This window comes from Neophocaena asiaeorientalis, unplaced genomic scaffold, assembly GCF_003031525.2.
Source record: "Neophocaena asiaeorientalis asiaeorientalis breed wild unplaced genomic scaffold, Neophocaena_asiaeorientalis_V1.1 scaffold264, whole genome shotgun sequence".
NCBI lineage: Eukaryota > Metazoa > Chordata > Mammalia > Artiodactyla > Phocoenidae > Neophocaena > Neophocaena asiaeorientalis.
This window is the reverse complement of record NW_020185332.1, coordinates 1,369,403-1,397,076: the sequence shown is the minus strand read 5'-3', so window position 1 is coordinate 1,397,076 and position 27,674 is coordinate 1,369,403. Positions and strand designations below refer to the sequence as shown.

General features: G+C 35.0%; 1 protein-coding gene across 8 annotated transcripts in view; it reads right to left on the bottom strand.

Moving 5' to 3' along the window:
* The window catches only part of DENND4A (DENN domain containing 4A), a 156,981-nt gene that overhangs the window by 68,865 nt on the left and 60,442 nt on the right, over positions 1–27,674 (bottom strand). For 4 of the 8 annotated variants that reach the window (XR_003001837.1, XM_024735209.1, XM_024735207.1 and 1 more), the window contains exons 9-20: positions 26,732–26,790; positions 24,077–24,221; positions 23,646–23,821; positions 19,379–19,479; positions 17,387–17,605; positions 16,686–16,831; positions 5,328–5,461; positions 2,753–2,888; positions 2,171–2,377; positions 1,949–2,077; positions 1,539–1,680; positions 1,005–1,136 (exon numbers count right to left, since the gene is read on the bottom strand). Coding sequence is in view for 7 of the 8 variants with exons in the window: in XM_024735209.1 (XP_024590977.1) it covers positions 1,005–1,136; positions 1,539–1,680; positions 1,949–2,077; positions 2,171–2,377; positions 2,753–2,888; positions 5,328–5,461; positions 16,686–16,831; positions 17,387–17,605; positions 19,379–19,479; positions 23,646–23,821; positions 24,077–24,221; positions 26,732–26,790 (1,726 nt within the window). In the remaining variant the exon portion in view is untranslated. The remainder of the gene's footprint in view (positions 1–1,004; positions 1,137–1,538; positions 1,681–1,948; positions 2,078–2,170; positions 2,378–2,752; positions 2,889–5,327; positions 5,462–16,685; positions 16,832–17,386; positions 17,606–19,378; positions 19,480–23,645; positions 23,822–24,076; positions 24,222–26,731; positions 26,791–27,674) is intronic. The other 4 variants (XM_024735210.1, XM_024735212.1, XM_024735213.1 and 1 more) reach the window with 2 other exon arrangements.

Here is a 27,674-nt window from a genome sequence, read left to right as displayed (position 1 = left end):
CCCAGCCGCTCCGCGGCATGTGGGATCTTCCCAGACCGGGGCACAAACCCGTGTCCCCTGCATCGGCAGGCGGACTCTTAACCACTAGTGCCACCAGGGAAGCCCCCTAAGATGGCCTTTTTAAAGGCCACAGTTAAAAACAAAAGATGGATTTCTTCATTTTTAAGAGATAATGCCTAAGGATGACTACTACAACTCTGTGATTAAATTCACAATTGCATGAACAAGTAAAGAAAAAAAAAAAAAAAAAAAAAAAAAAAAAAAAAAAAAAAGAAAGAAACAAAACCAGTCAAAGAAGAACAACATATCAAAGCACATAGCTTATATTTATTACTCTTAAAAGTATGCATAAAAGGAAACAGACCAACAATGTTAAAATTTGAAGAGACAGAAGCTTCCATATTTTATTATTAATGCTTAGATTTTTAAAATTTCTGTCCATTAATAGGTAGTTCTTATACTGTATTCACAAGTCATGTCTAATTTTTATGAAGACTCGCAAGAAGTTGCAAAAATAATACAGTACAGAAAGTTCCTGTGTACTCTTTATCCAGCTTCCCTGAATGATAATATCTTACATGAAACATGGGACACTGTTAAATCTTGGAAATTGATGTTGATATGGTACTATTAACTCAGATCAGGGATCTAAGTTTCTTTTTTTAAAATCCTAACAACATTAAAAGAACTATAATAACATGTTCATAATACAAAGAAGAACTTACCCTAAGAAAATGATATGATAAAGAGACCTGTGTACTATCCAGAGTTAATTGGATTATCATGGACTAAACACTCGAATACTTTCTTAAACTTTCATTTCTATTCAAATAGAAAATGAATAAAATTGCATAGTTATAAAATACAATGTCATATGCCTACCATATAAAATTAAGAAGTGACAGTTACATATATCACTGAAAATTAAAATCTAAAAAAGACAGGCTAGCAAACCTAGTTTTTAAAATGTATTGTAATAAATGTATACATAAGCACACACAAACCTGTACTAGATCTATCATCAGAAGCATACACTTTGATTAAACCCGTATTAAAAGGTGCCTGCTCCACAGTGTGTGTCCCATGACCACTATCCATGCTGCCATGACTAACAGCATCCAGGTCACTGCCATCTGCTTAAGAACACAATTTGACAGCATTTTACTACTCACGGAGATACCAAAAATACATATTAGCTTGCTGCTCAAGTTAATAATCTACTAATACTGAACATGACAAGCGTCACATAATTAGCAAAATACAACTATAACAAAGAAACCTATTGTGAATTATTAACGAATACTAAAACAAGACCACCAAAGGTTGAAAATTTAAGTTACAACAAAATAAGTAAAATTTGGTGTTTTTTTAAATGGGAAGAACACTCTAATATTAGAATTTGCTTAATGGCAATAAAAACTAGAAAACATTCAATATTTTGAAACTAATTAAAATTTCTAAAAAGTGGAAATTGTAACTAGTCAATTAATTTTAAAGAAAAAGTACAACATATACATCCCTTAAAAACTTCTAATTACCTGAGAGAGTTGTTTGTGATAAATGTGTGTGTTTCTTTAAAGCTCTTTTGAACTGTGCTACTCCTAAAACAACGTTCCTCACTTTTGTCCAAAGAAAATAGCCACTACGACTCCTTGAAGGCCAGGTACTTTCCAAAACAGCCTATTCATTTGACAAAATAAAATAATTAGTAAAATAATTTTTATAAATGAACACCCACTGGCTTTAGAGTTAATCTAAAGAATAAGTAGATTGTATAATCCAGAATATCAATAGAACAAAAAAAAATCTTACTTCCAATTTACAAAATATATTTTAGATACTCTAAAACAAATACCAAATAACCCCTGCATCATTTATTTCTGCCATTAAACGAAGGTTGTGAAATCACAAAAGTTATACTCTTTCTCCATTAAGTCAAAATAATTACCTTATTATAATAACCATAAGTTATGGCATTGGGGTCAATACCAGCTTTCTGCATTTCAAACAGCACTCGAACTGCAAGCACTGGCTGATCATACTGTCCACAGAGCTGCATAAGAATGCGGTAGCACACCTGGAACACAGTAATTTCGAAAGTGTACAGAATCAAAATATCTATGTACATAAATCTGGAATAAAATAATGCATTTTAAAGGATAAATGTTACCTCATCAGGTGGATCCATCTTCTTTGACTGCATTTTTTTAAGCACATCATAGGCTGTTTTCAGAGCCCTGACTTTTGAATGACATACTTTCACATAAGCTGGGAGACAAATAAACCACAGACCGTAACAGTGACGCAGTAGACACCTAGACCACATCTGAGGAATGGAAGAGTACCTCTTGGCAATTTTATGGGCTGATTTAATTTCCTAGAAAAAAATGCAAGGATCTTATTAATAAATTTGCACACTTAAGCATCCTTATCCTTAACTGAAGGCTGAGCAAGTACAACTCACATGCTTTTATAATGTCTCCCTAACAAAATCTGTCTATAATTAACATATATTCAAGTCTCTGCTTTAATCTGTATTATACAACATGTAAAATAATGTTCTAGGACAAGAGAACTGGTTAATTTTTTGAAGTCAGATTACTCTAAATTTTCTTCAGAATGCTTCAGGGAGCGTAAATGATCTACTAATAGTTATATATGGGGTACTAAAGTATATTAAGGGAGGAAGAGTGTCAAATTTATTTTTGTTCTAATACTTGATTACATGAAGAATACAAAATCATCAAAGCACCTGTTTTGTTCTTCTGAACATGGGAGAAGGGCTACTAGGACTACTTGATTTTGAAGGCAATTTGCTCTTTCGGGTTTGTAGAAATCCTTCAGGTCTCTCAAATAAATTGTTCCTAAGAACTGGAAATCCATTATAGCTGTTTTTGAAAAGAAAAAAAAATCTCAAGCACACATAGATGATCATACTGGTTACAAGCTAAAAAAAAATTATGACCAATAACTTATTTTAACTTATTAACTTATTTTAACTATCTTTCTCCATCAGACTATGATAATCAACAAATATTCACGCTAATGTTGCTTTTCTTACTATAATAATAAAAATGTAATAGCCAAATACAGATTCAAGTATGTATTTTAGAGGGAAAAAAGTGAAATACATTTAAATTTTGCTGAACTTGACACCAAACTCCAAAGTAACTCAAAAAAACTTTGTTAGTATTCGTGTAAATAAATAGCAAACATATCAGATAATACAGGTAAAAGGCCCACCAAATCAATACTCTTTCACACAGGACAGTTATTAATATCATTGTTTGGATTAACATATTACTGTAGAACCTTCCTCTTAAAAAAATGCAAATAACATAAGTCAACCAGGACAACCTATTACATTATCATGAATGGATTTAACTGGTTAGGTAAGCTGATTCAGGGCCTCATTTATGAGAAAGAAAATTGAAGAGGTTGGAGAAGAGGAACAAAGATTAGAATAGGCAACTCTATGAGGAGGTGGGCCTAATTTGGGTGCTAGAGCAGTGTGTTTGGGGCATTTAAAAGGTAGCAGCAGCTGGGAAAAAGACATGCTAAAACGACAGAAGAAGTCCCTGAGGAGAAAACTTATCCTACTTTAGAATATTCTTAAAGGCATATAAATAGTTTTAATTAACTAAGAAGAAAACTAACTATAATAAAAGATAAACTATATCTATTATACATTATTATAGGAAAATCCAGTAGAATAAGAAAATATTAGTCATGACTGAATGTTAAGTAGGAATAAAATAGCAATGAAGTTCAGGAAAACTATGTCCCCTAAGAAAATTCACTGTATGAACATGGTGTGATAATAAGACCATTCTGTGTATCTTATGGAAACTTACTGTCCTATCATTTTATACAGACAATGCAAGTATATGAGTTACCTCCTACTAACAGGATCCACTGTGCCCATTAAAGACACTTAAGGATTTTCCAATGATGGGTATGATTACACCAAAATTATATTAGTAGTCTCAAGGAAAAAAAAATGACTTAGATTCTTTAAAAAATGGGAACTGTTTAAGCTAAGTAATTTTCTTATTAAAGGACTAAATCTAAAGGTAAATTTTAAATTAAAAAGTTAAAACCAAACCACAAAAAGAAAAACAAACTATATTAGTGAAATATACCAAAAGAAGTCTTAGAAGTGTATAATGTACGAAAGAGATAAAAGAAATGAGATCTTGTTTAGAAAGAAAAAGAAGAAAGAGAAATTATGAGAAATATTTTAAATGTCTCTGAGAAAAGGCAGACTTCTAAAAATTGACATGAGCAATATATAAAAATTAAGGGTAGGAATCAGGTGGCTTATGAAGTAATCAACATTCACAAACATGTGTTACACTACTTTTTCATCTGTAAAAACAAGAATTCAATCCAAGTTATAAATGAGGATATCCTGAAAAATCCCTTTTCAATGAAAATAACAAACTGTGACTTAATGAATAATAGATGTGAAATGGTTTTAGAATCTTTAAATAAGAAATTATTGGAGAATTTAAAAAATCTAAAAGGAAATGCCATTTAATGGTATACTAGAAACTACCTCTAGTTATAACAAATGTTATATATAATATATGTTGTGTGTATGTATATAAATACATATCTAGATATATAGATGTATAATAAATCTACCTCTATCATAACCCTATCACTGTGCTCAGAGTTTTTCTCTTTCCCACTAGACTTGAAAACAAGACCAGTGGATCATTCAAGTCTATACCAAGCACTTAGCACAGTACCTGAGCCAATTTCCTAAATTAACAATGACCAATCCCAATAGTCCTGAATTTCCTTGACTTTATAAAACTCATGGAAAAATTAAAAGCCTAAAAAAATCACATCATCCAAATCAAGGCCACAGATACTGACTCTAAATTAGATTTAATCCTTTTTTAAAAATTTGAAGTATAGTTGATAATCCTTTTGTAAACCAAGGTTACATTAACCAGCCTGTGTTGGGGGAGGGGATGAAAGTGAGGAAACCAGCCTTAGGGAGAAACAAAAATAAAAATTCTGTAATAAAAGTGCTGCATTTTGGTGGGGTGGGCCCTAACTTCTTAATCAACATTTATGAGAACATATACTTATGCAGATCTAGAGAGCTTCTTAAGTCTATAGAATGCAAAATTATATATTTTTTCTTTTTATACCTCAAAACTTAGTAATGGATGTGGGATAAGCTTGCTTACCACCTAAAAATTAGGGATCTGTAAAGTTTGGATTTTTGAAAATACCACAGTCCTTAGAAAGCTACGTCACAGATGATGGATTGCTTCTCTCTTTCAATCTCAAACATTCTGCCTCTTGAATACCTGTACTGTAAAGGGGGTTCTTCACCATTGGGTAGATGGGGAATCTCAGGTGGTGTTACAAAAACAGTATGTTCACTTTTGAAAGATTCATCCAGTTCTATAAGTCGCACTTCACCACTCTTGTCCATATCCACCTGAAGGAGTTTAAAAAACATACATTAAAAAAATACATTCGCCAGACAAGTGTTTGTCTATAGGGGAATGGTTAAATAAAACATTTACACAACTTGATACTAAGGAACTATTTTTTTAAAAAAAAAAGAATGAGCAAGTCCTCTACGTAGCACTATATAAAGCTCTCCAGGATAATTAAGTGAAAATAATAAGATTCAGGAGATTGTATACTATCTTTTAAGTAAGAAAGAGGGAAAATTTTTTTTTAATTAAAAAAAAAAGAGGGAAAAATAAGAACACATATTCATTTTTTGCTTGTAGTCACATAAAGAATACTTAAAAAAAAAAAAAAGAGGGACTTCCCTGGCGGTCCAGTGGTTACGACGCTGTGCTTCCACTGCAGAAGGTGCAGGTTCGATCCCTGGTCGGGAACTAAAATCCTGCATGCCACGCAGCAGCGCAGCCAAAAATAGAAAAAAAAAAAAAAAAAAGTATCTATTTGGCTAAGAGGAGATGAAGGGAGTGGACAAGAATGGGACAGGACCAGATTTCCCAATATATACCTTTTAATGTTATTTTTGCATTTTGAATAATGAAAATTTATTCAAGAAATACTATTTAAAAATATTATTATATTAACATATAATAATATTAAAACGTACGTGTGTGTGTGTTGAGAATACTGGGTTCTGTCTTTGATTTCTACTAAATATAACGAATTTCCCTAAGTTCTTCCAGCATATGTAGAAGCACATTTGAATTAAATTCTAGTCACATCAATATTTAAAGCATTTTAGTAGTACTATTTCCCCCAGATACTCTATGGTAAGGTAATAGTCATAAAAAATAAAAACTTCATAGAATCTAAACTTCCCAAAAGGCACTCATAAACTAAAGAGCACGACACTGACATTAATTTAAACCAGATGTCAAACACAAAATGACAGATGACAAAATATAACCCACAGAACTTTCCCAGGTTAGACAGAATTAATGTCACATACCAGCCAGGAATAAATGGGAAAACAAGAATTATTAACAAGTTAAATCTCAAGATAAGGATTTAGGGCAGAGTATACCAAAAAAGGACAGGGATAGCTTTAAAGTTTTTCTAACTTTTAAGAAGAGTCGATACATTCAGAATCTTCTTATATAAATTGTTATTTATAATTTCACAGCATTACATGCTGTAATCTCTAGTATTAAAGAATGTTTTGAATGGTGTATCCAGACATTTTAGACAACAATTAAGGCGTGTTTCAGAATTATAATTAATGACAGGAGAAAATGTTCACAAAATAATGATAAATGAAAAAATCAGACTACTAAATAATATAAATGTCTGTGTGTACACACACACACACACAGTGTGATTCTAATTTTTTTAAGAGTGTGCCTGTATCTGTCATATAGATGTATTTCTGAGTGTGCACAGTCTCTCATACACACAGATGCGCATACACATCTGTTATCAAAATGTTACCTACGGGTGAGGGTATTACTGGCAATTAATTTTCTTTATATTGCTATTTGCTTTCCAATTAAAAGTAATGAATATTATTTTTATTTGCTTTTTAAAAATTACAAAAGTAATAAATGCTCAGAATAAAAATTTAAACAAGGCAGACTATATTGCTTTTAGAATAAGCACTTATTTCAATTCTGTTGAAGGATATCTGAAAGTTAATCAGTATAAAAGAAGGTGCCTTTCTTTTTAGCCTGTCAAAAAGACTTTCATATGGTAAAACTAGCAACGATACAACAAATATAGTAAGTTGGGTAATCACAAACCCTGCTGGTACTCCAAACTGGTACAGTCTTTTTTAGAAAGCAAGATGTGTTTAAACCTTATTCTTTCTTAGAATAAGTTCTAAGAAAATAACCTAACATGAAAAAAAGCTATCAGAATGAAAGATGTTTTTTTTGCAGGACTGCAATAGCAATAAATTGGAAGTCATCTGCATGTCAAAAAATAGGTAAATGAATAAAGGATGATACACAGATGAAATATACAATCATTCAAAATGAAAAGAGTGAAGGTTATGCAGACTCCTGGTTGAACAAGACAAATTAAACACAACAATTTACCTTCAATCCTTCCTAAAATCTCACCAAAATGAGAGTAAGGAGATTAAAAAACAACAACGACAAAATGAATTGGAGAGAAGACAACAGCAGAGCTGAGTTCAAAACATTTCAGAAGCTGCAAAGTAGATTGATGAGACCTGTCAAAGCTGAAAGCCACATATCTGGCACTGGTGAGGGGATAGAGGAGAGCACCAAAATAGTCAGCCATTTTGCTCTACGGAGCACCAGAAAGGTCAGGAATGAAAACCATGATGCCCCTGAAGATGGGAGGGCAAGTGGGGTTGAATCGGGAGAATTAGTTAAATCCTGCATTTAAGAACTCCTAGATCCCTTGCCCAACCCAGTATAGTTAGGCCACTACCTCTCCCCAACATGGCATAAGACTAGGTTGGGTCTTTCTGAGTGAAGAACCAGAGGGACTTTAGACTTGAGGACACCGGGCAGAGCTGAGGAAGATGAAGAAGGTTAATAAAAACAGGTGAAGTGAGTAAAAGCCTACATGTTACAACAAGTGGAAAATCTTAGTTACCTTCCCCACTCAGCTCTGAGAATACTTGCAGTCAGGCTTATGCACTCCAGGCTTGAGACTGGAGATACCTCCTGGGGAAACTACATAGCCTAAAAGAAAAGAACTACAGACACTGATCAAATAGGGACTCTAATGAAATAGTTGAGTTCCTTTATGATCATCAGTCTCATACCTAAGGAAGCTCCAAGCCCCACCCTCCCAGAAAGAGCTCTAATGAGTTCTCCGTGCCTCACACTTGACAACGAATACCAACCAAAGATCACACAAAAAACCAATAACTTGAAAAAGAATAAAGTAAACAAATATTAAAAGGTATTTAGAAGAAGCAGAGACAATGCAAGGGGGAAAAAAACCTTCAAAATAACTGAAATGAATAAGCCTACACCCATGAAACAAGAAGATGCTATAAGAAAGGAGCATTCAGGGACTTCCCCTGGTTAAGTGGTTAAGACTCTGCGCTCCCAATGCAGGGTGCCTGGGTTCAATCCCTTGTCAGGGAACTAGCTCCCACATGCATACCACAACTAAGGAGCCTGACTGCCACAACTAAGGAGCCCGCCTGCCACAACTAAGGAGCCCACCTGCCACAACTAAGACCTGGTGCAACCAAATAAATAAATAAAATAAAAATAAATATTTACAAAGAAAAAAGAAGAAAGGAACATTCAGAGAATGAAAAGGAGCTATGGAAATTACAAAAATGATAGCAGAGGTAAAAAGTATACTATAATTGTTGAAAGATAAAATTGAATAAATCTCCCAGAAAGTGGAGATGAATGACAGAGAGGCAGAAAATGGGATGGGGAAAAAAAAAAGAAAAAAAGAAAATTAAGCAGATCAGGCCAGGAGGGCCAATATACAAACATGTATTTCAGAACAAGAGAACAGAGAAAGTGGAGGAAAGAAAAAGAAAGAAAAAAATGCAAGAAAATTCCCCACAATTTGAAGGCCATGAGACCATAGATTAAAAGGGCCTACAAGTGTCCAACTCAGGGAAGAAAAGAAGGCTGACACCAGGCATATCCTTGTGATTTCAGAATATCAGGGATCTTAAATGCTTCCAGACAGAAAAAGAGATTAGGCACAGAAGATTAGAAATCAAGATACTGTTAGACTAGATGTTATTCTCAACAACGACAAGCCAGAAGACAATGCAGTGATGACTTGATTTTACATCCAACCAAATTAGCATTCAAGTATTAAGGCAGAATAATGAAATTTGCAAACAGGCAGGGCATCAAAAAATGTATCTCCCATGTACTCTTTCTCACTAAACTACTGAAAGCTGTGATTCACCATAACGAGGAAATAAACCAAGAAAGAAGTTATTGAAGCCAGAAAGCAGGGGATACAAATCCGGAGAGAGGTCAGTATAATTCCAAGATGATGGTGAAGGAAAATCCCAGAATGACAGACTAGATAGAAAGCAGTCAGTTCAGACTGGAACACAAAGATGGAAAGCTCCAGCAAGAATTTAAAAACAAACAAACAAAAACCAAACGGACAGATTACTTAGTATTAGAAAAATTGAGAGATTTTAGCTTTTTTACCTTCATAGAAGAGTTTGGAGATGAATTAATAATACACACAAAACAAGAAATATAGCAATTATTAACTTCAGGGAAAACAAAAGTCCATACATAAAAGGAAATTTAACTACAATATATATATATGGTCTACCTGTGATTATATATAGTGATAAAAATATTAACATTGAACAACCATCTGAACAGCTACACTGGGAGAATTTTGGTGATGGTGGTAAATATGACATTAATAGATAATATATAAAACAATAAGCAGCAATGACAACACATTATTTGGAAATCTTAAGGAAAATGGCTGATGAAATGGCTGAAAGAGAAGGTGCTTACCTTTGGGAACAGAAACTAGGGGTGGGAAACAGAACTACCATATGACCCAGCAATCCCACTGCTGGGCATATACCTGGAGAAAACCATAATTCAAAAAGATACATACACTCCAATGTTCACTGCAGCACTATTTACAATAGCCAGGTCATGGAAGCAACCTAAATGTCCATCAACAGGGGAATAAATAAAGAAGATGTGGTACATAGATACAATGGAGTATCACTCAGCCATAAAAAAAGAACAAAATAATTCCATTTGCAGCAACATGGATGGACCTAGAGATTGTCATTCTGAGTGAAGTAAGTCAGACTGAGGAAGACAAATATCCTATGATATCACTTATATGTGGAATCATAAAAAAGGGTACAAATGAATTTATTTACAAAACATAAGTAGAGGCACGGATATAGAAAAAAAACATATGGTTACCATGGGATAAGGGGGGGGGAGGGATAAATTGGGAGATTGCAACTCACATATACACACTACTATATATAAAATAGATAACTAACAGGAACCTGCTGTATAGCACAGGGAACTCCATTCAATACTCTGTAATGGCCTATATGGGAAAGAATCTTAAAAAAAACAAAAAAAAGAGTGGATATATGTATAACTGATTCACTTTACTGCACACCTGAAACTAACACAACATTGTAAATCAACTATACACCAATAAAAATTAAAAAGAAAAAAAAAGAAACTAGGGGTGGGAAAAAATGTAAAATCATTTGACTTTTTAAACTAGGCTATGTTTTACTTTTTAGAGATTTGGCAGCATATAAAAATGTTTATAAGATCTGGTTATGTAAAAAATTAGGAAGTATACTATAATTATGTAAAAACATTGAAAGTAAATGTAAAGTGGATATTAGGGTACTGGGCTTATGGAGTTTTTCCTCCCTTTTATTTTCCACACTTCCTGTTACTTTACAAAACAACATTAGGAACAGGTCAATGATAACTCAAAATCACTTGTATCCCTTAGTAGGATATGGTATCCATGGACAACCCAAAAGCAAATGAGAAGCTCTCTATACAAACATTTTTATGCAGATGAAATGGGGTAAATGAAATTATAAGGGCAGCAATGATAATGAAGTAGAAGAGATGGACTAGAATAAAAAGGTTATTCTGGTCCAACAAATACCCAAGGTCATTGGAAAGGAAGCTGGAAACTACTCCGGTCTCCATAATGTAACATTATAGGAGAACTACTTGTCTGTGAGCACCAGGTGCTTTTAAATTTTTATTTATTTATCAGCTTCTCCCTGTCAGACCTGTGTCTTTGCTTGCATAGAAAAAAATCTGTGGACATGGACAACTACTCTAATTCTAAGTATTGTAAAGTCTACTAAAATATTAAAATTGTGCTCTGTAAATTCAGTACCTTGGTAAAAGATATTTCCCCTATCTTGTCTACCAATAAAATCTCATTTCAACATTACAAAAACAGCCATGTAATAAATCCTCCATTTATCAGTTGGGCATTTCTGTCTTTTGGAAAGCACAGTGACATCTGTCTCTACTGGGAGAAAAAAGAAATCCAACACCCATGGCAGGATAAAATTAAAATAATTTTCATATTCTCTTCATATTTTTTCACAAGACATTAAAATGCTCAGAAAACACTGCAGAGGAATGCTTGGGAAACCAAGAAAAACCTTACCAGGCTATTTGTTGCACAAAACTGCTTTTAGTTAAGCTGCATCCTATAGGAACAGATTGTAAGGATTTAAAATACAATCATATGAAGAACAAGAACACATGGTTCTTAAATTAGTCATAAATGAAACTCAAATAATTTTCATACATTGTTTTTCTTACTCCTATTCAGGATTACTCACTCCAGCTTTTTAAAAGTTGGTCAAATATTTTCTGTTTGGATAGGCTAAGATCAAAAGAGGAATGTATCTAATTTCTGTTCAATCTTAGTCATGGATTCTGCTCAATCTTAAGCACTTAATGCACATCTAATATTATTTAATTTTCATAGCTAAACTGCCAGAGGTAAGGGGATCTGTTCACTTAAAAAATTAAGCTTAAGGTCACTCAACTAAGGAAAAACCCCACATGAATGTCTAGTTTAAAAGTATTACTGATATTCAAAAACCATTTACAGATTAAAAGTAAGCACTGACTTGCTGTGCTGAATGCACTTAAACTGTGGTATTAAAATATGAAAAGTAGTAACAGCACTGTGTAATTATTTATTATTTCAGAGAGTTCTGCTTAATAATACTAGGAATACAATTAACCTCTACTCTCACTATATATGAAGGTTATTAAGATATATTTTATGACATCACAAATAAAATAAGATCAATTTTAACTAAAAAAAGATAAATTTTGGATTTTGTTACATTTTGTTATTTTCTCTAATAAAACAGTTCCTTGAATTGTAATAAAGCAAATACAAGTAACTATGTTTTAGTGAGTTTATTTTCAGTTTTGATTTTCTTAGGAATCATCAAAATCTTTAAGTATAACATTAATCCATTATATATAAGTGATATTTTGTTGAATCTAGACTTTGAATGGGTAAATAGCATTTTAGGAAAACAATCTGCCTAGAAATAATAATTACACATTTAATTGGATTGTTTCTTTTTTGAGACTTCTCAGAATTTATATTCTTTAAGCAATCACTCCAGTCACGCCTCGCATTTTGACTCTTATCAACTAAATAACAGGTGACCTATTTTCAGAAAATCCTAGACAATATAATATAGTAATTATCAGTAATAAAATATCCTCCTTAGAACATGATACCCTAAGTACCTTGCAAAATTATGTCATGTATGTCTTACAACATTAATGAGTTTTTTTGTTTGTTTTTTTGCGGTACGCGGGCCTCTCACTGTTGTGGCCTCTCCCATTGCGGAGCACAGGCTCCGGACGCGCAGGCTCAGTGGCCATGGCTCATGGGCCCAGCCGCTCCGCGGCATGTGGGATCTTCCTGGACTGGGGCACAAACCCATGTCCCCTGCATCGGCAGGCGGACTCTCAACCACTGCGCCACCAGGGAAGCCCTAATGAGTATTTTTTAAACCATGTGATACTATGAGTTCTTAGCTGAAACACAAACTTGTGAAAACAAGACACATAAAATGAGCAAAAAGTAAAACGGAACAATACAACATTTCTCTCTTCTGCACTGTTAACTGGATTTTTCCAACTAATTCAGTATTCCTATATGGATTAATAAATCTATTGGCTAAAGCATGCTATTAGCAAAAATTTGGTCCCTTATGATTCAGTTGACTTGGCACAAGGAACAACTGTTACCCAAATACATGCCACTGTTCACAATCGCAGCTTAGTGAGTACATACAGATGACCAGTGGAAGCCCAGCACGATAGAGGAAAAACCTTCAAGGTACATGCTGGTCAGAAACATCATTTTTATTTACAAAAACCAAAACAATTATTCCTGTAAAAAGGGATTTAGAGAAATTATTCTTTAAAGCATACTCTTTTATTCATTGTACACCTTTTCTATTTAAAGCACACCTTTCTGTTTATTTATTCTATTAATATTTAACTTTATAAGCACCAAATAAGGCAAACTTAAAAATTTGATTAAAATACTGAAAACCATGTTCTTACTACAATGCTGCAATGAAGACAAAACTATCAAGGAGCTATAATATTAATTCTCAAAATAAACAGGATTTCAAAGCTTTAAGCAGGCAGAACTCAACTTTCAAAAAAGCAGAGTTCTAAAAGTCTGTCTATAGGTACTTCCCTGGTGGTCCAGCGGTTAAGACTTTGTGCCCCCAATGCAGGGGGCCCAGGTTCAATCCCTGTTCAGGGAACTAGATCCCGCATGCTGCAACGAAGCTCCTGCACGTGGCAATGAAGATCCCATGTGCCGCAACTAAGACCCGGTGCAGCCAGATAAATAAATAAATAAAAAATTTTAAAATTATTTATTTATGGCTGCGTTGGGTCTCTGTTGCTGCACGCGGGCTTTCTCTAGTTGTGTCGAGTGGGGGCTATTCTTCGTTGCAGTGCGCGGGCTTCTCATTGCGGTGGCTTCTCTTGTTGCAGAGCACAGGTTCTAGGTGTGCAGGCTTCAGTAGCTGTGGCTCGTGGGCTCAGTAGTTGTGGTTCCCGGGCCCTAGAGCGCAGGCTCAGTAGTTGTGGCGCACGGGATTAGTTGCTCCGTGGCATGTGGGAACTCGTGTACCCTGCATTGGCAGGCAGATTCCTAACCACTGCACCACCAGGGAAGTCCAATAAATATTTTAAAAAAATAAAAATTAAAAAAGTCTGTCTACAAATAGGTTATTCAAAGTACAGAAAATGAATTTCCCCTCAAAACAATATCCTGGGCTTCCCTGGTGGCGGAGTGGTTGAGAGTCTGCCTGCTGATGCGAGGTACACGGGTTTGTGCCCCGGTCCAGGAAGATCCCACATGCCGCAGAACGACTGGGCCCATGAGCCATGGCTGCTAAGCCTACACGTCCGGAGCCTGTGCTCTGCAACGGGAGAGGCCACAACAGTGAGAGGCCCACGTACTGCAAAAACAAACAAACAAACAAACAAACAATATCCTTTCTGGGGTGATAGAAATGTTCTTTGTTTTGGAGTCATGGTTACATGGAAATCTATATTTGCCAAAACTTAACAAACTACACACTTCAAAGGTGCATTTATTGTTTATATATTATACTACAATAAATTTGGACTTTAAAAAATGTCCTAAAAGGTGGTTAGAATATCAATCCACCAAAAAGAAATTTAATACATATTTGTAACACAACACTGTAGCCATGCACCATCTGAACTACAGCTAATCACCACATATCAGTGTTTCTGTGGGAAAATGAATTATGAGTTCTAAGCAAATACTGACATATATCCATCTTTTCCCTATTCTAAAGCATTTCAAGGACTAGGGTGGATATTTCTGGGCATCTTAGCTTGTTAACTCTCTATCAGCACCAGAAACAGTATTTCTCCACATCAATCATCCCTCAGGTGTTCCAATTTGAAGGGAAGTGTAAATTCCTCCACAAGGCTCTGAACTTGTTTCTGTTCTTCATATGTGTAAGTCATTCAAAAGTTGAACATTTCTACCTCATGCAGTAATAAAACCAAATTAACTACTAATCTACAAACTGGAATAAAAACCAGAAAAATATAAAAATCGTCATAAATTTTCCTACTTTATAGTTCACACAACACTACACTGAACACTGTGAAATATGCAGTTATAATGATCTTTCCTCACAATACTTTAAAAACGTACATAAGAAAACAACACAGAAAGACTAAATGACTTGACTAAAGTCACAAGTAGGAACGCTGAGATCAAAGTTCTCCTGATTCCCAATGCAGTGTTCTTCCTTCTACATCTTGCATGATGAAAATCTTTTCTTTTTTTTTTTTTTTTTGCGGTATGCGGGCCTCTCACTGTTGTGGCCTCTCCCATCGCGGAGCACAGGCTCTGGACGCGCAGGCTCAGCGGCCATGGCTCACGGGCCTAGCCGCTCCGCGGCATGTGGGATCTTCCCGGACCGGGGCATGAACCCGTATCCCCTGCATCGGCAGGAGGACTCTCAACCACTGCGCCACCAGGGAAGCCCGAAAATCATTTTTATAAGACACATTTGGTACTTATTTATTTGATCAATCCCTCCATATGTAACAATCTCCCATCTCCAACACCACTCCTCCTCCATGCATATGACTCCTTCACCCTAATTTGGCTTTGACAACTCCTTCCAGACCAACCCTCTGCCCCACCAGGCTGACATCTCCCTCATCCAGATTAAACTATGATACCCCATTTGCTGGGCCTACCCAGTGGGGACACTGTCCTTGCCTTGCTTAGACTCTGACACTCCGTGCTGTCCTCATGTCTGCATGGACGCATCCTGTTTAGGTTCTGACCCCTGGAAACAGTCTGTCCTCCAGCATGGACACGTTCTTTATCCTGCTCGTCCTCTGATCCCCCATGCTAGGCCACCCCCTGCATGGATAGATGCTCTCCTCACCAGGCATGGGCTCCAAAACCCATGCTAGGCTGCTCGTCCTTCACCCATTCAGGTTTTTGTTTTTTTTGTTTTTGCCATAATTGTTTGTCTTTTGGTCTTGTTTATGGTTTCCTTTGCTGTGCAAAAGCTTTGAAGTTTCATTAGGTCCCATTTGTTTATTCCATTCAGGTTTTGACACCCCTCTTTGAGCCACTGTTTCCCAAGCTCCTCTCTATCCACCATGGATACCCACTTTGCTCTATCCCACTAATGATAGTGGACTACAGGGGCAGGAAAAGTTTCACACATGAATTTAATATAGTAGAATTAATTCACTTAATTTATGCTACAATTGCACTCCCAAATTGTAGAAATATTCAGGTGAAATGTTATGTTCTACACCTACTCTCAAGCATGTGACAATCCACCTTAGACCAAAAGGAGAGGTGAAAATTAAGGATGATCAAGTTAGAGGTCCATAGGCTTGGACAAAACTCCCATAGTTTGTAAGTGGACAGGAAGTGTTACAGACCTGGTTGCTAAAATAAAACTCATAATTTGGTAAAATCCTGCAAAGTACTCTTAAGAGGTTGTGGTCTATAACATCTAGTAGGCCACCGAAACTTTCATAATAAAGGGTCAGTGATGAAATGGAATTAATGTAAATTTTGTTAAAAACTGGTTAATTTATAAATAGAAACTGTAACTCATAACATTTACAATAGTCACACAAAATAAGTTACGGCACTGCAGACATACTATTACTTACTTTATCTACACAATCATCAAAAAACGCCAGGCTTGCATCTTTATCACTGACAAAAGAACATTCCTCAATGAAGCGAATAAACATTTGTGTTTTGGTCATCATGTTATAGAATTTCTGATGTGACCGGTCACGGCTTCTTAAGAAAGCTGTTCAACATAAATTTGTAATGTTAGCATATATAACACCATTTACAGATTCAGAGAATTTTTGAGCTAGAAGGAACTAGATCAACCATGTCATCTATACCCCCCACACCCTACTATTTTGCAGAAAAAGAAACTAAGACCCCTGAAGGGGAAGTAACCTGACAAAGATAGCAACAGGAAAGGAACTTGAAACCAGATCTTTCAAATCCCCCAACCCAGGGGCTCCTCTGCTTGCCCAACACCACCGGGCTGCCCTGAAAGCTAAACACATCAATATCTTAACACATCTGTGACACAACAGAGTGCAGTGGTACATGGTTAGGAAGCTCTGTACTTTTCAAATAGTCTCTTCTGCATAGTTTGCTAATGGGATTATATCTAATGTGCCTGAGAAATAACCAGTCCGATGGAAATGGATTACCAACTGAGTTGATACTCACATACTCCTGAAATAGGTAAGTTTATTTTGATAAATATGAGCTACTAACCCCGAAAGCAATCATCACAAGGTTAAGCTCAATAATATGAAAGCTGTAGTACTATGAAGTCACTCACCTTGTAGGGCAAAAAGAGAGGCTGCATCTGTGGCTGTCTCAGATGGGGCTTGTGTTATTGGTCTTAAGTATGATCTATAACCTTTTAAAATAGAGGCCATGAAACACAAAAATGCCTCCTGGATTTCCAAATCTATCATGTGCAACCTCTTTCCAGAATTAAAATCATAATCATTCATTGCTAAGTCCATTAGTCCATCGTCTCTTGGTCTCTGCTGCACTGTGAAGAAATACAGTGTTAATGTTTTCCCCAGAACTGTCAAAATTAATGTTCATAATGGTATCAATTATAAATCCATTGCATATGTAATTCAAGTCATTATGCTGCGTACCTTAAACTTGTACAGTCCTGTATGTCAATTATATCTCAATAAAATTGAGAGAAAAATAATAAATGTGTTGTGTTTTCAAAAGGGCTCAAGCTACTTCAACCCTTTGTTTACATAACTCCTTAATATATAACCCTAGCAAAACTTGAATTTGGTCTGAGGATAAGGATGGTAGTAATGCTCAATGTTAACTTCCTGATTTTCATGGTTATAGCATACTGTAGTGATATAGAATGTACTTATTGGTAGGAAATACACTCCATTTGGAGATGATGGGGACATCTATTCTCAAAAGGTCACAGAAACAAAGTTTGTGATTGCCTCAAAATTTTAAAACTTCTTAAAATATGAGAAAAAATAAATCATCTTAGGGAGGTGTTTTTGGAGTTCTTATTGTTTAAAAAAGTAAAAGTACGTGGGCACTGGAATGGAAGGCCTAGGTTTTAATCCTAGCTTCATCCTTATTAACTGTATGATCTCTGACAAGCTACCTTCCTCAAACTTAGTATCTTCACAGTTGTAAAGACAAAAGAATGTATGTGAAAGTGCTCTGAAGCTGTAAAGTGATATATAATCCTGAATAACAATATCAGTACTGTTTAAACCTGTAATTTTAAGCTGTAAGATTCTGCCCTTCAGTACAGCTAGATGGGTTATTTCACTTATTTTAATAATATTTAAATATTGCTACAAAAGCTGCTGGACTTCTCAGCTATTCAAAAGAAGCACATGAATTTTTAGAAAGCAATTAACTAAGTAGCTTAAAAAATTCCATACATAATTTATTTGTTCCATAGTATAAAATTTGTTCTATTTGATGTCATTTTTTCATATCCCAATACTTATGAGCCACTTCCAAATTATCTACTTGTTATAAGGTTTACTTTGAAAACACTGTCTTCTTCCATGTCTCTTTCCAACTATTCTATAGGCATCCTTGAACCCTCGAGGATGTAGGCAACCTCCCATGTTTATATTTCACCTAATACATAAATGAGAACTTCAAATATTGCTGTACCATTACTGACCATTTTTTATACAATAAGTATTAAATTATGAACCCTGAATGGACTGTTGGTATAAAATACCAAGAGGATTAGTTAAATGAAGGCTTAATTCATCTTATTGGTAATTCTGGATCACTATCAAGATACTCTTATTGTAAGCTTTGAACTGAAATTCTCCATATCCTAATCAATTTTCACTTTAATTAATTTCCAAATGCTTTTGGCAAGCTCTATTTTCAAATTACTTGAGGTAAGCACAGCATTAAGATCTACTGAAGGTGAAAAGCACATGACCTTGCTCTCAACCCACAAGAATCATCAGCATTTTCTAATATAATTTAAACCATCTGTCTTAGATTTTCAAAACTAACTTTCTATTCTATGTATAAAGAAAATATACAAGTAGAAACCAGTATTTTTCCATAGTATTTGAAAATAATCACCTTAATCTCTTTTTGAATTTTATTATGATGTAAAATATAAACTTTGTAAATCTCCCATTCAGCTTCTAAAAAATTTTGCTTTGATGCTCATTTGCCTTTAATACTGTAAAACCACTTTCCTTTAGGTAAACACCATCCTTTTACAAGTAAGGCAAAGTTGCTGGAGTCCTTTCTTCAGATTAACTTACTTCCTTTAAATAAATTATACACTTACATTTTGCCAACTGCTGGTGCAAATTATTCAGTGTGTTCATCAGATTTTTACATGGCTTCTTTGGAAGTACCTTCCAGGCTACATTTTTCTTATCACCAGTTCTGAGATTAAATGACAACAATAATATATTTGTCAGATTAACTTGGGGTGGGGCAGGGGTGGGTATATATCTGTTATTTATAAAAAGGGGAAAAGAGAAAACACATTGAACAAAAATAAAATATACAAAATATTCTACTTAACAGAAGAAAAATACTACAGGGGTAAATTGGAGTGTTTAATACTTAAAAATTAATTTATATGAGAGTAGAACCCTGTATTAAATATAGCTCAAAACTTTACACTTATGTTTATACTGAGTCAATTCCACTTGCTTTGGAATCATGCAAATCACTACAAAACTTAATGTGGAGGTCATTACTCTTAATCTCATCTAAGAGTCTTTAGACACCTAAATACTGGGAAAATCCTACTATTAGGGGATTTTTTCTTATATACTCTAAGACAAAGCACTGTAGAAAACTTTCAATGAACTTATCCATAAAGCTTATCAAAATACTTCGGTATATCCAAATAGTTTCCTAAAAATATAAGTAAAATTTAGCTTTGTATCTTTCAGAAAGGAAATAATCTATAATATTAGATTATTTGGGCTTCCCTGGTGGCACAGTGGTTAAGAATCCGCCTGCCAATGCAAGGGACACGGGTTTGAGCCCTGGTCCTGTAAGATCCCACATGCCGCGGAGCAACTAAGCCTATGTGCCACAACTACTGAAGCCCGCATGTCACAACTACTGAAGCCTGCAAGTTACAACTACTGAAGCCCGCATGCCTAGAACCCGTGCTCCACAACAAGAGAAGCCACTGCAACGAGAAGCCCACGCACTGCGACGAAGCATGCGACGCACGCTCGCTGCAACTAGAGAAGGCCCATGTGCAGCAACGAAGACCCAACACAGCCAAAAATAATAAATAAATAAATGTAAAAAATATTAGATTATTTGAATAAAGTATAACACTCCAAAATACTTTTATAACTATAAAAGAGGACATCAGCTTGACAGTGATATCTTTGTTTCTAGATGAACTCCTATAATCTCCTTTATACAACCTTTACAACACAGTTAATCCTTTTTTAAAAAAAATTTATTTTATTTATTTTTATTTTTGGCTGTGTTGGGTCTTTGTTGCTGTGTGTGGGCCTTCTCTAGTTGCGGCGAGTGGGGGCCACTCTTTGTGGCTGTGCGCAGGCCTCTCACCACGATGGCTTCTCTTGTTGTGGAGCACAGGCTCTAGGCACATGGGCTTCAGAAGTTGAGGCACGTGGGCTCAGTAGTTGTGGCTCGCAGGCTCTAGAGTGCAGGCTCAGTAGTCGTGGCACATGGGTTTAGTTGCTCCACGGCATGTAGGATCTTCCCGGACCAGGGCTTGAACCCTTGTCCCGGGCATTGGCAGGCAGATTCTTAACCACTGCGCCACCAGGGAAGCCCATAATCTTTAAACTATATATGGAGTAGGAGAAGAAAAGAGCATGGTGATAAAACATGATAAAGCTTTTGGACTTAACTATAGCTTTGTTGATTCCACTCTCTATTTATTAAATTTTTTCTATTTCAAAAGCAATAAATACTCATTTTAGGAAACTTGAAAAATGCAGAGAAAAAGGAGAAGAAAAGTAAATCACTTATGTTCTAACCACCAAAGACAACATCATAGCACCGGTGTGAAATGGAATTGCTGAACTTTTTTTTTTAATGTTCCCTAAACTTCCCACAGAACAAAAAGGGCAAATATTACTTTGAAAGAAAAAAGAGTGGATGGGAAAGCTTAAGCTGACAAAGAAGAACTGTCTTGGAATCTACCCTATCTTTCCACAATGATAACAAAATACAGATAGGGCAGGGTCAAACTGCAGAAGTCCTGCTGTGAGATTTTATTTCATCTATAATGTGACCAGGACTATGGAACCCTGTATTAAAGCGAGAACACAATGTAAAAACACTTTTGACATTATTTTCTTGCTAAAACTTTAAAACACAGTACTACACTGCCTTAGCATTCACTGTGTGTGTGCCTGCCTTGCTAACTAGATTAGCAACTTAAGAGAAAGGAGTGTATCTGGTTTGTCTTTCTATTCCCAGTGCCTAGAAAAAAACCAAAAAAAACAAAAAGGCACTCAAGAGATGTCTGTAGCATAAGTGAATGAACAGTATTTTGGTATCATTTCATCAAATTACTATTATTTACTCACATAATTTCCTCCTCTTGTCCTTGATATCATCACTGTAAAACTTGGCTCGGGAGAAGAGTTTTATCGAGGGACTTCCCTGGTGACGCAGTGGTTAAGAATTCACCTGCCAGTGCAGGGGACAAGGGTTCGAACCCTGGTCCGGGAAGATCCTACATGCCGCGGAGCAACTAAACCCATGTGCCACGACTACTGAGCCTGCGCTCTAGAGCCCATGAGCCACAACTACTGAGCCCAAGCACCTAGAGCCTGTGCTCTGCAACAAGAGAAGCCACCGCAACGAGAAGCCCGTGCACCGCAACAGAGTGGCCCCTGCTTGCTGCAACTAGAATGCCTGCGCGCAGAAATGAAGACCCAACGCAGCCAAAGATAAATATATTAAAAAAAAAAAAAAGGAATTTTATCTAGTACCTGAGTTTGGATTTATGACAGACTTCTGCATTTTTATTCATAGTGAGTTCCATTTATAGGATTACTATTGCATAAGTAGTAAGCCAGTAATTAGTGGCAGAAGTAATAGTTATAGAGTCAGACAATGATAGTTTCAAAATCAGTTCTGGCAGTATTAAGTTATGTGCCTTTTTATAAATTACTTAAAAATCTAAGCTTTGGTTTTCTTATCTGTCTGTCAGACTGGTTAGTAAAAACTACCTCACAAAATACAGAGAATAATATGAGATACCTTAGGCTATGCATACAGCTTTATGCCTAGTACATATCAGATATTAATTTCCCTTTCTTCAGAAATTTCTTGACATTCATAATATATTCCTTATTATATGTATTTATGAGTCAGAGAAGGGAAAAGGAAACCACAAATTTCATACTCAAATTTCTCTTTCAAATTTCAGGTTGAGGCTCCAGAAATTCAGGATGAAGGAAAGTAGAAAGCTATTAATTCACTAGTTTAGTCTTCCCATAGGTTTGGAAAGGCAATAAAACAAAGAAGGAAGACCACTGATGAGTGCAAACAAGTCATGTTTCTTTGATTCTTTAACTCATTAGTGATCAAAACAAAGTTAAAATAATAAGAAAAAAATTCTTTTAACAAATTTAGGAAAAGTATAAAAGTATAAAAAGAGAGAAAATGTATATACTTATTTACCACCCTGAGTTTCAATTTTTAAAAACATTATGTCATGTAACATTAACAACTGGCCAAAAAAAAAGATACTAATTTAATGTTTGAAGAATTAAATATTTCTGGTAAAGTATGAAATGTTCATGGTAAAGAATCTTTGATGCTATTTATCCCATATATAAAATGGCTTTAATGCACAAAGTACATCCCATATTTTCTTGGTTAGGCTTTTGAAAGCGTACATGCCTTATAAAAGAAAATTATTTTTTGCTAAACTTTTCTAATGGTTTAGGCAGTTGAGGTTTTGACATATAACAATACTAGAATTAATGTAAGATTTCAGAATTAAATCAAAAGGCTTTAATACGAAACATGCTTATTTAAAAATGGAGAAAAACCTATCTCACAAATACGTACTTAAATTGTAAAAGGTATACTAGCTTTTGGGCTTTACTAATAGGGTAACTTGCAGTTATTTTAAGTATATCCTGTGGATGCAACGTGGTATTGCATCAATTTCCTCTTCCCTGAAGAGCTTAAGTATGATTAAACTGAAAATAAACAATACAAGAGAAAACACTGAATTATAAAAAGGCTGTAAATATACAGTTCCAGTAGCTTAGCTACAACTTAAATATTATTCCAATAGAGAGAGAGAAAATTATAAAATCCTTACATTTCTTACTTAAATTTCTAAGTAAGCATAAGATTATAATATTTCTCAAATATTGAAAGAGCTGAGGATTAAAACCTTCTCTAATACACTAAACTTATCCCATCAAAGTATAGTAAGAACTGATTCAAAGATGGTAAAAACCCCAAATATAAAAACAACATAGCTCAAAAGAATTCTAGTTATCATTCACAAAATATACATTTACATACATACACTACAAAGTTGTAAATTACTGGAAGTAGAATCATTAAAACGAACTTACTGAGAAATTGTGTTGGTATCTAGGTCAACACAACTGACATCTGGTGGAGGGTCATAGAGATCAAAGTATCTTGAATCAATTCCTACTATGAACGGACATGGTGCACTTAAGACATCTGCTAAAGCCAGTGGGCAGAGAGGAACATAGGGGCATGGCCAGTGGAAAGGGAAAATCATCTTGGATAAATAAAAGATAAGAGAATATTTAGCTGTTTGACACTGAAGCATAATTCATCAGCACACACAAAAAACTGTCTTTTAAATATTTATACCAAAAGTAGTATAATGCTTGTTAAATAATTACAACTAGTGTTAATGGCCAGAAAATTGAAATACATTACACTCTGAATTTTAGTTAAGCATTAAAACAGCTTTAAATTATATGAATAATTAGGTTTAAAATGAAACTGATTGCCAATAAGAAATACTCACAGACACTAATGCTTCTGTCACACTAGTAAGCACTGAAGGCCGTAAGGAATGAATAAGAATCTTATGTTCCGTTACTGCAAACACCAGTAGTGTCACAGCATTTTCAGGGCCTAAATTCTGAAGTAGTGTTGAAAACTTGCCACCGCTATAAATCCAAACAAAAATATATAATTAAAGAAAACAGAGCTCAAACACCTCATTATCCAAAATAATTTTTAAAAGTTCATGATTAGGGTAGGATTATAGTTCATATTACATATTTAATTTTAAACATGACTGTTGCTCTTATGTAGGGAAAACACTGCATCAGAAACACACTATGAAAATAATGAAGTTTTATGAGGTTCTGAAATCATTCGATTCTTCTGCGTTGTATTAAATATGGAAAATGAAAAGTCAACTGCTTCATTTTACATAAAAAGATCTGCCATGTAGATAATGTTCAAATAAAGAATTCAATGTATAAGAGGGGTGCTTTGGTTGAAAGCAAATCGTTTAATGCAAGTTTTTTTTTTTTTTTAACATGGCTCATCTTCCTCTGTAATTATCAGAAAACGTACGTGACTTACAGGCCCAACTTCCTTAAGGTAAATACACATCTCAAAATTTGGATTTACAAATAGCTAGATTATCTTTACTATTGTAATGATAATATTAATTAAGAGCTACTAAGTGATGATACACACATACAAAGCAAATTAATAATCAAAACTTAGACATTGTACATGGTAACAAAATACTGCACTAACAAAGTAGATGTCCCAATGAGAAGCCCACGCACCGCAATGAAGAGTAGCCCCCGCCCGCCGCAACTAGAGAAAAGCCCGCGCACAGCAATAAAGACCGAACGCAGTCAAAATTAAAAAAATACATTTTTAAAAAAATTTAAAAAAAAGTAAATGATTCAGTAAGCTAACCAGTATTTCATCTTTATAATGTTAAATAATTGGGTTCACTAAATTAACTTTTTAAAAGTAAACCAAAACTAATAAAGTCCCTTGGAGAAATAAACACATATGCCCACAAAAAACTTGTGCATGTTCATAGCAGCATTATTTATAGTAGCCCAAAAGTAGAAACAACCCAAATGTCTGTCAACTGATAAATGGATAAATAAAATGTGGTATATCCATACACTGAAATATCTGTTGGAAATAAAAAGGAATGAAGAACTGATGCATGCTATAACGTGGATAAACATTGGAAACATGCTAAGTGAAAGAAGCCAAACACAAAAAGCCACATTTTATATGATTCCATTTATATGAAATGTCCAGGACAGGCAAATCTGAAGCAAAAGAAGCAGATCAGCAGTTGCTTAGGGCTGGGAAGGGGGAGTGTGTGTGTGTGAGTGTGTGTGTGTGTGTGTGTCTGTATATATAGGGATGGGGGCTGGGAAGGGGGCGTGTGTGTGTGTTTGTGTATATAGGGATGGGAGGGGTAAGGGAGGGTAACTGCTAAAGGGTACAGGGTTTTTTTGGAGCTATGAAAATGTTCTAAAATTGATTATAGTGATATTTGCAGAATTCTGTGAATGTAATCATTGAATTGTACAATTTAACTGGGTGAATTGTACGGTATGTGAATTATATATCAATAAAGCCATTACCAAAAAATAAAAAAAGGCTCTTGGGTAATGTAGAATTGTTTTAAAGTAGTCTCAGTCAGTATTTCTAATTTATTCTCAGCTCAAACAAAGGTTAAGAAAACACTGGTCACTCTGGGCCAAGACCTGGTGATGAAATAATCTGCAATTCTTATAAAATTAATGTCAAAGATGGCAGCTGGTCTCCCTTAGGTATGTGCTACAAAATAACTTAATTATATTGTAACTATTTCCCTGCTAGAAAAATTACACAGCTAATTAAATTTCAAGAAATGATACTTAAGAAAAAACGTATTTCATAATCTCTCTGAACTTTTTATTTTTTTAAGATGATGTTGGGGGTAGGAGTTTATTAATTAATTTATTTTTGCTGTGTTGGGTCTTCGTTTCTGTGCGAGGGCTTTCTCTAGTTGTGGTGAGCAGGGGCCACTCTTCATCGCGGTGCGCGGGCCTCTCACTATCACGGCCTCTCCTGTTGCAGAGCACAGGCTCCAGACGCACAGGCTCAGTAGTTGTGGCTCATGGGCCTAGTTGCTCTGTGGCATGTGGGATCCTCCCAGGCCAGGGCTCGAACCCGTGTCCCCTGCATTAGCAGGCAGATTCTCAACCACTGTGCCACCAGGGAAGCCCTCTCTGAACTTTTAAGGTGATGAAATACATTATTCTATTCCATGGGCTAGTATTTATAAATAACTTTTTATTTGGGGGTTAAATTTAAAATTAATTGCATTTGAATGTTCTTCAGAGGATATTTAAAGCTAAAAAAAATTGTTTTCATAATCTACAGACATAGATACATATTTATGTAGTTGCATGTACTTAATCATAATAAATGGATACACAAAATACCAAACACTATTGTAAAAGTTTTTCTGTGCTCTTTAAGACATGTAATCTCACTGTTAAGTAAAAGAAATTTAGGTAAGAAACAATTAAATGAGAAGTATTTCCATCGACACTTGCAATTTTCCCCAGGAAAGAGAGAAAATACTTGAATGTTACTTTAGCTCACACTACATTTAGAGAAACACAAATGAAATTTTACTTGCCTTAGCGGAAGAGGTGAAGAAACAGGCTGACTGAGAATCAGATTATCATGTGGTGATAACTGAAAATAGATTTAAAATAAAGTATTTGAAATATAAAGATGAACTTTAAAACACCACCTTCCAGAAAAAACCATATATATATAGACGATGCCCATAAAGTTTCAATATCCCCATTCACCAGTATAGGAACCATCTGTATCACTAAGATCCTGAAAAATATGTCCTGATGACTGACCTCTTCTAACTACTAACTCTTCTTACTCTGAATCCTATCTCTTTTCTTCTGTTTCTCAGCATTGCCCTGATGCCATTTAACCAATCTGTATCGAAAGACTAAATTATTCATTTAATACAGTAAAACCAGAGTTAGCAAACCTATGGCCTCAAGGCAAATCCACAGGCCACCTGCTTTTATAAATAAAGTCTTATTAAAACTAAGCTATGCACATTTGTTTATGTGTTACCTATAGGTGCTTTTGTGCAATGAAAGCAGAGCTGCGTTGTTTCCAGAGAGACAGTATGGCCTTTACTGTAAAGACTGAAACACTGTTTCGGCCTCAACATAAAAAACTTGCCAACTTCTGCTATAAAACATATCTTTTATGTGTATTCAAACTGAGTGTGCTATATGTATTCTGGCACCAAATAACAAGAAGTAACTTGGGATGATATGTAGATATGCAGACTACTTATAAAACTTATCAAAATGATATTTTTCTAGACATTTAATCTGTATCAATATATTAATGCAATTAATTTAATCTACATTTAAAATTTTATGCAGATTTATACAAATTTGCAAATACCTATTTATAAATGATTTCTAATTTTGAATGATACTCCATTAAGGGCTGTGATAAATACAAGGCACATATAGTGATAATACATGAAATAGTTTCTCAAAATCACTTCAAAAATCCTGATTAAATAGATTCAAAAGACA